The 13,924-nt window shown below is 44.9% G+C and overlaps 1 protein-coding gene across 3 annotated transcripts in view; it reads right to left on the bottom strand.

Moving 5' to 3' along the window:
• Positions 1-13,924, bottom strand: part of arid4b (AT-rich interaction domain 4B) — a 141,580-nt gene that overhangs the window by 69,590 nt on the left and 58,066 nt on the right. For all 3 annotated transcript variants that reach the window (XM_056232641.1, XM_056232643.1, XM_056232644.1), the window contains exons 4-7: positions 13,505-13,570; positions 11,856-11,946; positions 3,318-3,397; positions 2,072-2,166 (exon numbers count right to left, since the gene is read on the bottom strand). In XM_056232641.1, the coding sequence (XP_056088616.1) occupies positions 2,072-2,166; positions 3,318-3,397; positions 11,856-11,946; positions 13,505-13,570 (332 nt within the window). The remainder of the gene's footprint in view (positions 1-2,071; positions 2,167-3,317; positions 3,398-11,855; positions 11,947-13,504; positions 13,571-13,924) is intronic.

Genomic DNA, 13,924 nt, shown 5'->3' with positions numbered 1-13,924 from the left:
TAAAAAAACTTAAAGATAAGAACTAAAATAAATAAGTTTTAGTTGAATTACTAAAACTCAAATCAATTAAAAGTTATGGAATTTTTTTTTTAAATCACAACAAAATTACTAAAATATATATAATTTTTTATATATATAAAATATTTTTAATATATATAAAATTATATAAATTTCTAATTTATATATAAAATGAAAACCAAAAAAAAAAAAAAAAAAACTAAAGATCTTGCTCATCTTGATATTTCTACTGGGAAAAAAGCAAGTATGATATTTTTGTGTCATGCTCCATGAGTACTCTAATGCAGTAGTTGACTAGTCAATGCAACCCTTAACATTATGATGGATTCTGATCCCTCAAAGCGACTGCGGTTTCTTTAAGTTCACGCATGGCCAGCCGTGACTGACGGAGATAACTGAGGTCACGCCTCTCACCGAGACACACACACACGAGTCCTGTTTGTCAGAGCGCCAGCGGGACGCTCCGGTTCGAGACGAACGCGGTTCACTGGAGGAAAGATACTGCCTTTCCTCTGATTTGTGTCAGGCCAGCGCTCGTCCCATTTGTGCGACTGCTAAAAGAAGAGGAGTATTTTACAACAGCAAACACTGTGTAATCGGTATTCCCAGAAGGGAACTCCGCGTCCCTGGAGCATCAGGACTAAAACACACAGATGCTTCATCCGTCAGGTGAGGATTAGACTTTGAATCGATGTAGATTTTCAGTTTGGTGCCAGACTTGTGGACCGTCCCGTCAGCACAGTTCAGAGGTGAAATGGATTGCAAATGGCGTTTCATGTTGATGACTTTAAAGTGCCACTATTATGCTATTTTAAAGGTCCCTAATTTTGTTTTGGAGGTTCCTACAACAGGTTTACATGATCAAAAAACATAAAATTCTCTCATAATATCCATGGCAGCATCAGCTCTTCTCTCTCAGTCTCTGAAACGGCTCGATAAAGGATTCAGTCTCTCTAAACCCCTCCTTTCTGAGAGCCTGCTCTGCTCTGATTGGTCAGATGGTCTGTTGTGATTGGTCGACCGCTTACAGCGCGTGTCAGAAACAAAACTCCTATTACCATCTTCCTCAGCACTTGATACAATTCTGTATCAAGTGATACAAACAGTAACAATGGTGTCGGTTTTACCGTATCAATCTGTGTTGATGCATCAAAGTGGATCTGCAGAATCACAACACAAACCAAACTCTTCCAGTCTCAGCTACAACCACAGTGACTGAGGGCGGGGAAAAGTAGACCGGACACTGGCATTATGCACATTTGTTACAAACCTACATAGATTCGAGCAGGAAGTGAGACTGGAATTACTGACGACTCGTTTCAGCAGTTCAGAATCGCTTCTTTCTTTTAGGAGACTTAAAAAAAAAAAAACGAAAAAATAACTTTTTCATGCACTTTGATCTTTGAAACTTCGCAGAGCTTTTACCTTCACAAACAGCTATTTTACTACATGAAAAATAATATCCAAATAATCATAATAATAATTTAGCTAAAAAGATATGCAACTTAGCTTTAAAAAAAAAGTAAAAATCCTTAAAGTCAACATGAAATGTCATTTGCAACCCATTTCGCTTCTGAAATATGACGTACGGGAGGGTCAACAAGTCTGACACCAAACTGATTGATTTAAAGTCTAATTAAAACGCGGAAATAAAGGCAGTGGATTTTGATTTCATAATGACAAAAAAAAAAAATTCACATTCGGTGATATCAATTTGAATGTACTAACTTTGGGGAAGCTGAACTGAATAATAACACAACATCTTATAATTATAATTGAAGAACTTTGCAACACTGACACTGTTATTAAACTAAATTGAATTAACATTAAATATTGTCTCATGAAGAGCTGCGTATAGCAGAGACTAAAGTCATTTCTTAATTGATGAATGTTGCAACACTGCTATTATACCGGTTTATTACCGTGAAGCTGCATTGAAACGATCTGAATTGCATAAAGCGCTACAGAAGTAAAGGCGACTCGACTAAAAACGCAGTGAACGCATGCAGACGCCTCTTCATGTTGTCACGTAACTTCAAGTAGACGCACTCACATGGGATTGGACCGCCGGCCTCCGCGGTTTCCTTTTTTGCCGATGACGGGAGTGCCGAAGTGTTCGGGGTTGGTAAGAGGAAGCCTGTCGAGCGTCTGGAAGAGAGTCAGAGATGAGATTCACCAGTTAGCGCTAAGAAAGCCGCGATTCTCTTTAAACCGTTGCTCTGCCATGACAATCGATTCATCAAACTGGCTGAAGAAAATGACATTATGGAAGACGATAACATATAAACACACTTTCTTTATTTATATAGCACTGCTAAATACAACCGAGGTTGTCCAAAGTGCTTTACATGAAAATAAAAAGAATAAAAGATAACATGCATATTAACAAATCTCACACCACATTGAGATTACCTGTTATAAGCGGCCGATAAAACATGCGCCTTGAGCAAGTTCCTGAATACTGATAAAGATTGACCAGATCTAATACATAGAGGTTCACTTGTGTGCCTAGAAGTGTTTACATTCACATACTTGGGTAGAATATGTTTCTAAACAACTGACAGTCTGTTTGAAATCATTGACTAGCAAACACTGAGACGTGACACAGTTTCTAATAATCACCCGGGAATGAAACGCCTCAGACTCGACACAGTTCTGGGTCATTTCTACTATGCAGAAGATTTTCATGTCCCCATAATATACTGGATTAGAAGTTAAACTCACCATTTTTATAAAAGGTAATCATATTAGTGAACACAATAAATCATTACTTACTACTTCAGTTTGAGCAGATGTTGCAATGAGAATGCCAAATTTGCAATGAAAAACTCACTTTTTGGAGAAATATTGCAGGAGTAATTTTTTCCTTCTAATCGGAATGTTTCAAACTAAACATGTTTTCTTTGGAATATGGTTTTAATTAATAATCAATTCATAGGTTTTTCCAACATGTCCTCAAGTTCTCTTTCAAAACACTGGATCTGAGAGTCTGTACTTTTTAAATAGGTTAGCTATGAGTAGGTTTATTTAGGTTATATGCTTACATAGATTATATAGGTGTATGTAGATTTATACAGGTTATACGTTTGACATTTTGTTCCCATATTGCTGAATGACAAATTAAAGCTCACTTGATCTTGAATGTCTGTAGAAATACCCTTTCAATTTCAACAAAATGTAATTAATTTGTAAAATTACACTGTCAAGAACAGGATGTGATGCGAAAGGCAGCAAGTGTCACGATGTAAAGGACTTAACTAGTCATTTAAACCAATGCAAAAAAGAGAGCGATGACTTGCCTCACTCTCAGCGAAGTGGCGCGCTCCTTTCAGGCAGAGAGACGAGCGCCTGAGGGTCTTCTCATCACCGTCATCAAACACTGCACAGAGAGACAGACGAGTTATCAGACAGACACACACACTCTAGAATCTTTTTGAACAGGACCTACTATGCCCTCTTTCAAAGTCTTGATTGTGTTTTTAGTAGGGCTGCACAATTAATCGCAATGAAACCGCAGGCGATTTGGCAAAGCCTGCGATTATTTTATGCGCAGCTTGTCAGTGCAAATCAGCTGAACTCCAGAGGGCATCTCACACACACACACACACACACACACGCCAAATCAGCTGAACACCAGAGGGCGTCTCACACACACACACACACACACACACACCAAATCATCTGAACACCAGAGGGTGTCTCACACACACACACACACACACACATCAAATCAGCTGAACACCAGAGGGCGTCTCACACACACACACACCAAATCAGCTGAACACCAGAGGGCGTCTCACACACACACACACACCAAATCAGCTGAACACCAGAGGGCATCTCACACACACACACACACACCAAATCAGCTGAACACCAGAGGGCGTCTCACACACACACACACACCAAATCAGCTGAACACCAGAGGGCATCTCACACACACACACACACACACACACACGCCAAATCAGCTGAACACCAGAGGGCGTCTCACACACACACACACACACACACACACACACACACACCAAATCATCTGAACACCAGAGGGTGTCTCACACACACACACACACACACACACATCAAATCAGCTGAACACCAGAGGGCGTCTCACACACACACACACACCAAATCAGCTGAACACCAGAGGGCGTCTCACACACACACACACACCAAATCAGCTGAACACCAGAGGGCATCTCACACACACACACACACACCAAATCAGCTGAACACCAGAGGGCGTCTCACACACACACACACACCAAATCAGCTGAACACCAGAGGGCATCTCACACACACACACACACACACACACACACGCCAAATCAGCTGAACACCAGAGAGCATCTCACACACACACACACACACACACACACGCACGCCAAATCAGCTGAACACCAGAGGGCATCTCACACACACACACACACGCCAAATCAGCTTAACACCAGAGGGCGTCTCACACACACACACACACACCAAATCAGCTGAACACCAGAGGGCGTCTCACACACACACACACACACCAAATCAGCTGAACACCAGAGGGCGTCTCACACACACACACACACACCAAATCAGCTGAACACCAGAGGGCGTCTCACACACACACACACACACCAAATCAGCTGAACACCAGAGGGCATCTCACACACACACACACACGCCAAATTATCTGAACACCAGAGGGCGTCTCACACACACGCCAAATCAGCTGAACACCAGAGGGCGTCTCACACACACACACACACACCAAATCAGCTGAACACCAGAAGGCGTCTCACACACACACACCAAATCATCTGAACACCAGAGGGCGTCTCACACACACGCCAAATCATCTGAACACCAGAGGGCGTCTCACACACACACACACACACGTCAAATCATCTGAACACCAGAGGGCGTCTCACACACACACACACACACACGGCAAATCATCTGTACACCAGAGGGCGTCTCACACACACACACACGCCAAATCAGCTAAACACCAGAGGGCGTCTCACACACACACACACACGCCAAATCATCTGAACACCAGAGGGCGTCTCACACACACACGCCAAATCAGCTGAACACCAGAGGGCGTCTCACACACACGCCAAATCATCTGAACACCAGAGGGCGTCTCACACACACACACACACACACGTCAAATCATCTGAACACCAGAGGGCGTCTCACACACACACACACACACACACACACACACACGCCAAATCAGCTAAACACCAGAAGGCATCTCACACACACACAGACACACACACACGCCAAATCAGCTGAACACCAGAGGGCGTCTCACACACACGCCAAATCATCTGAACACCAGAGGGCGTCTCACACACACACGTCAAATCATCTGAACACCAGAGGGCGTCTCACACACACACACACACACACACACGCCAAATCAGCTAAACACCAGAGGGCATCTCACACACACACAGACACACACACACGCCAAATCAGCTGAACACCAGAGGGCGTCTCACACACACGCCAAATCATCTGAACACCAGAGGGCGTCTCACACACACACACACGCCAAATCAGCTGAACACCAGAGGGCGTCTCACACACACGCCAAATCATCTGAACACCAGAGGGCGTCTCACACACACACACACACGTCAAATCATCTGAACACCAGAGGGCGTCTCACACACACACACACGCCAAATCAGCTGAACACCAGAGGGCGTCTCACACACACGCCAAATCATCTGAACACCAGAGGGCGTCTCACACACACACACACACGTCAAATCATCTGAACACCAGAGGGCGTCTCACACACACACACACACACACACACGCCAAATCAGCTAAACACCAGAGGGCATCTCACACACACACAGACACACACACACGCCAAATCAGCTGAACACCAGAGGGCGTCTCACACACACGCCAAATCATCTGTACACCAGAGGGCGTCTCACACACACACACACGCCAAATCAGCTAAACACCAGAGGGCGTCTCACACACACACACACACGCCAAATCAGCTGAACACCAGAGGGCGTCTCACACACACACACACACGCCAAATCATCTGAACACCAGAGGGCGTCTCACACACACACGCCAAATCAGCTGAACACCAGAGGGCGTCTCACACACACGCCAAATCATCTGAACACCAGAGGGCGTCTCACACACACACACACACGTCAAATCATCTGAACACCAGAGGGCGTCTCACACACACACACACACACACACACGCCAAATCAGCTAAACACCAGAGGGCATCTCACACACACACAGACACACACACACGCCAAATCAGCTGAACACCAGAGGGCGTCTCACACACACACACACACACACGGCAAATCATCTGTACACCAGAGGGCGTCTCACACACACACACACACATACGCCAAATCAGCTAAACACCAGAGGGCGTCTCACACACACACACACACATACGCCAAATCAGCTAAACACCAGAGGGCGTCTCACACACACACACACACATACGCCAAATCATCTGAACACCAGAGGGCGTCTCACACACACGTCAAATCATCTGAACACCAGAGGGCGTCTCACACACACGTCAAATCATCTGAACACCAGAGGGCATCTCACACACACGCCAAATCAGCTAAACACCAGAGGGCGTCTCACACACACACACACACACGCCAAATCAGCTAAACACCAGAGGGCGTCTCACACATACACACACACGCCAAATCATCTGAACACCAGAGGGCGTCTCACACACACACACACACACGCCAAATCATCTGAACACCAGAGGGCGTCTCACACACACACACACACACGCCAAATCATCTGAACACCAGAGGGCGTCTCACACACACACACACACACGCCAAATCATCTGAACACCAGAGGGCGTCTCACACACACACACACACACGCCAAATCATCTGAACACCAGAGGGCGTCTCACACACACACACACACACACACACGCCAAATCAGCTAAACACCAGAGGGCTTTTCACACACACACACACACACGCCAAATCATCTGAACACCAGAGGGCGTCTCACACACACACACACACACACACACACCAAATCAGCTGAACACCAGAGGGCGTCTCACACACACGCCAAATCAGCTGAACACCAGAGGGCGTCTCACACACACGCCAAATCATCTGAACACCAGAGGGCGTCTCACACACACACACACACACACACACGTCAAATCATCTGAACACCAGAGGGCGTCACACACACACACACACGGCAAATCATCTGAACACCAGAGGGCGTCTCACACACACACGCCAAATCATCTGAACACCAGAGGGCGTCTCACACACACACGCCAAATCATCTGAACACCAGAGGGCGTCACACACACACACACACACGCCAAATCAGCTGAACACCAGAGGGCATCTCACACACACACACACACGCCAAATCAGCTGAACACCAGAGGACATCTCACACACACACACACACGCCAAATCAGCTTAACACCAGAGGGCGTCTCACACACACACACACGCCAAATTATCTGAACACCAGAGGGCGTCTCACACACACGCCAAATCAGCTGAACACCAGAGGGCGTCTCACACACACGCCAAATCAGCTGAACACCAGAGGGCGTCTCACACACACACACACACACCAAATCAGCTGAACACCAGAAGGCGTCTCACACACACACACCAAATCATCTGAACACCAGAGGGCGTCTCACACACACGCCAAATCATCTGAACACCAGAGGGCGTCTCACACACACACACGTCAAATCATCTGAACACCAGAGGGCGTCTCACACACACACACACGGCAAATCATCTGTACACCAGAGGGCGTCTCACACACACACACACGCTAAATCAGCTAAACACCAGAGGGCGTCTCACACACACACACACACACACGCCAAATCAGCTGAACACCAGAGGGCGTCTCACACACACACACACACGCCAAATCATCTGAACACCAGAGGGCGTCTCACACACACACACACACGCCAAATCAGCTGAACACCAGAGGGCGTCTCACACACACGCCAAATCATCTGAACACCAGAGGGCGTCTCACACACACACACACACGTCAAATCATCTGAACACCAGAGGGCGTCTCACACACACACACACGCCAAATCAGCTAAACACCAGAGGGCATCTCACACACACACAGACACACACACACGCCAAATCAGCTGAACACCAGAGGGCGTCTCACACACACGCCAAATCATCTGAACACCAGAGGGCGTCTCACACACACACACACACACACACGTCAAATCATCTGAACACCAGAGGGCGTCTCACACACACACACACACACACACACACGGCAAATCATCTGTACACCAGAGGGCGTCTCACACACACACACACACACACGCCAAATCAGCTGAACACCAGAGGGCGTCTCACACACACACACACACACACGCCAAATCAGCTAAACACCAGAGGGCGTCTCACACACACACACACACACACGCCAAATCAGCTAAACACCAGAGGGCGTCTCACACACACACACACACACACACGCCAAATCAGCTGAACACCAGAGGGCGTCTCACACACACGTCAAATCATCTGAACACCAGAGGGCGTCTCACACACACACACACACACGCCAAATCAGCTAAACACCAGAGGGCGTCTCACACACACACACACACACGCCAAATCAGCTAAACACCAGAGGGCGTCTCACACATACACACACACGCTAAATCATCTGAACACCAGAGGGCGTCTCACACACACACACACACACACGCCAAATCATCTGAACACCAGAGGGCGTCTCACACACACACTCACACGCCATATCATCTGAACACCAGAGGGCGTCTCACACACACACACGCCAAATCATCTGAACACCAGAGGGCGTCTCACACACACACACACACGCCAAATCAGCTAAACACCAGAGGGCTTTTCACACACACACACGCCAAATCATCTGAACACCAGAGGGCGTCTCACACACACACCAAATCAGCTGAACACCAGAGGGCGTCTCACACACACGCCAAATCAGCTGAACACCAGAGGGCGTCTCACACACACGCCAAATCATCTGAACACCAGAGGGCGTCTCACACACACACACACACACACACACACACACACGTCAAATCATCTGAACACCAGAGGGCGTCACACACACGGCAAATCATCTGAACACCAGAGGGCGTCTCACACACACACGCCAAATCTTCTGAACACCAGAGGGCGTCTCACACACACACGCCAAATCATCTGAACACCAGAGGGCGTCTCACACACACACGCCAAATCATCTGAACACCAGAGGGCGTCACACACACACGCCAAATCATCTGAACACCAGAGGGCGTCTCACACACACACACACACACACACACACACACACACACGTCAAATCATCTGAACACCAGAGGGCGTCACACACACACACACACGGCAAATCATCTGAACACCAGAGGGCGTCTCACACACACACGCCAAATCTTCTGAACACCAGAGGGCGTCACACACACACACGCCAAATCATCTGAACACCAGAGGGCGTCACACACACACACGCCAAATCTTCTGAACACCAGAGGGCGTCTCACACACACACGCCAAATCATCTGAACACCAGAGGGCGTCTCACACACACACGCCAAATCATCTGAACACCAGAGGGCGTCACACACACACGCCAAATCATCTGAACACCAGAGGGCGTCTCACACACACACACACACACACACACGTCAAATCATCTGAACACCAGAGGGCGTCACACACACACACACACGGCAAATCATCTGAACACCAGAGGGCGTCTCACACACACACGCCAAATCATCTGAACACCAGAGGGCGTCACACACACACACGCCAAATCATCTGAACACCAGAGGGCGTCACACACACACGCCAAATATGCCCCGCCGCTGAAGTACGATAACACCCTATCGGGCATCATACTATCTGTAGCTGAATAAACAGAAGCGCTTTAAATGATTAAACATGACTAATAAACACACGACTGCCTTATTCTGTGTAAGAAGCACATCATCTCACAGAAGGATGAGCTTACTGTCGTTATGAAGTGAGTTTGGAGTAAAAGCATGTTATTAAATGTTGTCTTTTGTTGGATAAGAGGTTCATAAATGCTTTTGTTTTGGAAAGATGTTTGACGCGTGTTGCTTTTTCAAATGCACGTTATAAGCGACTCAAACTCGCAGTGCTTTCAGATGGAGCCGCGTTTACTAATGATCACAGAGCCGTACGTCACTGACAAGCTGCGCATAAAAAATAATCGCAGCCTTTGCGATTTCAAAATCGCGATAAGCCAAAACGGCTTAAGAGAGATTACATGGAAATTGTGATTAATCGTGCAGCCCTAGTTTTTAGGCTCTACTAGAACAGGCTCATGCCTGAAAGCTCATAAACACATTATTTTCCCTCATATTCTCCATTGTTGCAGCTCCTCTCTTCCCAGTCTGTCAGTAACGCTCTGTTTAGTTCTAGTTCTTTTATTTAAAGCATATTTAAAAACAGTCTGAGGACTGACCAAAGTGCTGTACAAGTCAGATAAACAACAGAAAACTAAGTAACACATAATAAATAAGACCATCAACATAATTTAAAAGCTAAAGAAAACAATTGGGTTTTCAAGAGAGATTTAAAAAGTGATAGGGAGGGAGCCGCCCCAAGTTGTGCTGGCAGGCTCTTCCACAACCTCGGTCCCACCACCGAAAAGGCTCTATCTCCTCTACGGTTCAGCCTTGTACAAGGAACCATGAGTACATTTTGGTTACCCGATCCAATCGTAAGACTCTCATAGTTCCTGTCTCTATGAAGCCCCACCTTCTGAAAGCACACTGTGCTCTGATTGGTCGGCTGGATCAGTGTGTTGTGATTGGTCAAGAGCTTCGAGTGTGTTTGGGAAATGTCCCGCCCCTTACCATAACCGCCAGTTTCAACACACTGACACTGATATAGAGAAGAACTCCCGCTGGAGGAAACCCTTTTTCATGCTAAAACAGCAACATTACACACTTAAGAAAGATCATAATCATAATAGGTCAGTTTCTGAGCTGCCTTTGTATAAATGGCTAAAGGTTCGAGTCCATTTCATGCGTTTATGAACACCAAATGAGAATAAAACTTGTCACCCGTTGGCTTGAAACTTCATTAGCATAGAATATGGTTAAAGTAAAATCGAAAGAACGGCAGTGTCAAATTAGAGACGTACAAACCATCTGCTGGAGAAAACATCTGCTGTGACTCACAGGTCTTCGAAATTCACCATCAGAACTTTATCTAATACTCATCAAGATTTTCTCTCCATGTGGCGACACATATGTGCACTAAATTCGCATTAAGCCATCAAAATGAGGAATAAAAACACAATATTTCATGTTTTTGAGAGATGGAGACTGACTCATATCATATTATCCTGGTAACGCTTCCTTTTACAGTCCTGTTACCCATGTATATACTATGTACTTATTATAGTAATTTCAATACTAACCCTGAACCTACCCCTAACCCATGTACTCACCTTATATTAGCCAGTACTTTCTAGGTAAGTACACGCAAGTACTGTACTGTAAAAGGAAGCGTTACCATTATCCTAACATAAAACGTAACACAATCACAACGTAATAAAAACAAAATAAAAATACATTTATCAGTACACAAGCCCTGAACGCAAATTAAAATTACCCAGCATCTCCAACTGACTGTGTTGCTCTCACATATGATGCTATAAACTAAAGCAAAGCATAAACGAGGACAGAAGAAGCCTTTCCCTCTTCGTCTCAGGTAAAGAGTCACTGTTTGAAAGGAATGTAATGGACTTACCGACGGTGTACAGACTAGCGTCAGTGAGTTTGTTGATGATGGCCTCCTGGTAGATCCCATCTTGGTTCCTGGCTTCGACCACAGCGCCCACCTAACACCAGAGAAAACACAATCCCTCATTCACAGGCTTTCATGGTGTTACACCACTCGCTGGGCGTTAAAACACTGAGGCTGGAGATGAGCAACCGGAATTTATTTATTTCTTCCCATAATCACTGACATTACTCATGGAGAAACGCCTGTGAGGGTTTATCATGTTCTGTGAGGAAGGAACGTTACCTTTACCATCAAGTACTATGGCACTACCATGGTAAAATGATGGTATCAGATGTTTCTGAATGATTAACATGTTCAAATAAGGGCAAAACCTGTCAAGAACATGCCAACAAGAGGTCGCAAAAATAAATAAATAAATGAGAAATTAAAATTAGAAGAAGAAAATTAAGATTTTTTTTTGTTGTTGATAGTTTCATAACAGTTTAAGTTCATTATCATTACTGTAATGCAATTGTTATTATTATTATATAATAATTATAATACAAATGTATATATTATTTATATACAAAGCAAAAAACATTTATCTAAATGACTAGCTCTGAGAGTTTAGCTAGTCTGGGCATCAGTGGTTTTCACCTATTTGCTGCTTGCATTTGTCATTTATTCTCTCTGAAAAAGAATAACCAAGTGCTCAAAGCAAACAGTTCTGCCAGATATAAGAGAGATGCTTTCTGATGAGCTGATGGCGGAGAATAATTACTGTCATATTCATAATCACAGCTACAGATGCAACGGCTGGCTTGCCAGGAGATTTTTAAACAAATGAGTGAGCTAAAAAAAAGAAGAAGAAAAAAAGGAAGGAAAAACAAACAAAGATTTCAATGCAATATAAATATGAAATAGAGGATTATATGGATGACTGGCATCACTGGCACCATCAAACATGAACTCCAGACAACAGTTTTAACACCGTGTCCAAATCAGTGTGTCATTATGATGCATTCTGGGAGCTTGACAGATGTGATCACGGGCTACTTTACAAATATTTCATTTGTTTTGCGTTCATTGTAAGTATGAAAGTCAAAAGGGCTTGGAGTACATTAACAAAATGATTAAATTGAAATATGTTCTAAATAGCTTTGATTTGGTTGCATCACGCAGGATTTTCGCTTTAGGACTGGTTTCTTCGGTCTTAAAGTGACACAAAGATGAACCTATATTTAATTTCTACAGTGAACACAGTGTTATTTTACATTTAGGCCTAATTATACATTTCTGTACCTGAATACTACTGTTAAGACTTTGTAACTGTGTTATTTAGTATTAATCTCTGCTTGTAATGTGTATTTTTTTCCTATTTTATTACTGACTATTCACTTGTCTTTAATGTTTGAACTTCAACAGTTAGGCTAGTAGTTTTTGCTGTGGTATCAAAGTACCTCAAGTGAGCTTTAATATACATATATGTGTATAAAAATGTTTTTTTTTTGGCTGATCCGAAAAATGGTTCGATCCGTGGCTCAAAATCCGTAAATGATCCGAAGCGTGAGTTTTGTGATCCGTTGCACCACTACCAGACACATTCTCATAAAGCCCAGGAAGTGATGCGCCACAGCCTGTGTTTGTGCTGAAGGAGGCAGGTTTGCTCTTACCTTCAGAAGTCCTCTGATGTGTTCATCGTGCACCACCGCAGTGGACGCGTCGGGTTTGAAGGTGACCTGGAGAGACACACACACACACACAGTCAGTGAGGATAGGAAACACGGAAGGGCTTTCCCTAACGGCCAAGAAGCATTGATCGCTCATATCAGGAAGCCAGATCCTCACCAGAGAGACCCGAACGTCCCTGTGTTGATATCAGACCAAACGCAGAGAAGACACGCTGGGTAACCCAATCATTGAGTGTCACAGAACAGAAGATAATTATACTGAAAGTGGGGCGGATAAAACAAGCCGTGCGAGAGGATGGGATAAAGATGGAGGAACAAGATGTCATATTTCCACAAATACCCACAACACTGTGAGACGCCACACGCAAGAATTGAGATTCATCCTTTTCATTTCACAAGCTG

The sequence above is a fragment of the Rhinichthys klamathensis genome, unplaced genomic scaffold, assembly GCF_029890125.1.
Source record: "Rhinichthys klamathensis goyatoka isolate OS25496 unplaced genomic scaffold, OSU_Roscu_1.1 h1tg000352l_1, whole genome shotgun sequence".
NCBI lineage: Eukaryota > Metazoa > Chordata > Actinopteri > Cypriniformes > Leuciscidae > Rhinichthys > Rhinichthys klamathensis.
This window is presented reverse-complemented; position numbering and strand designations above follow the sequence as displayed.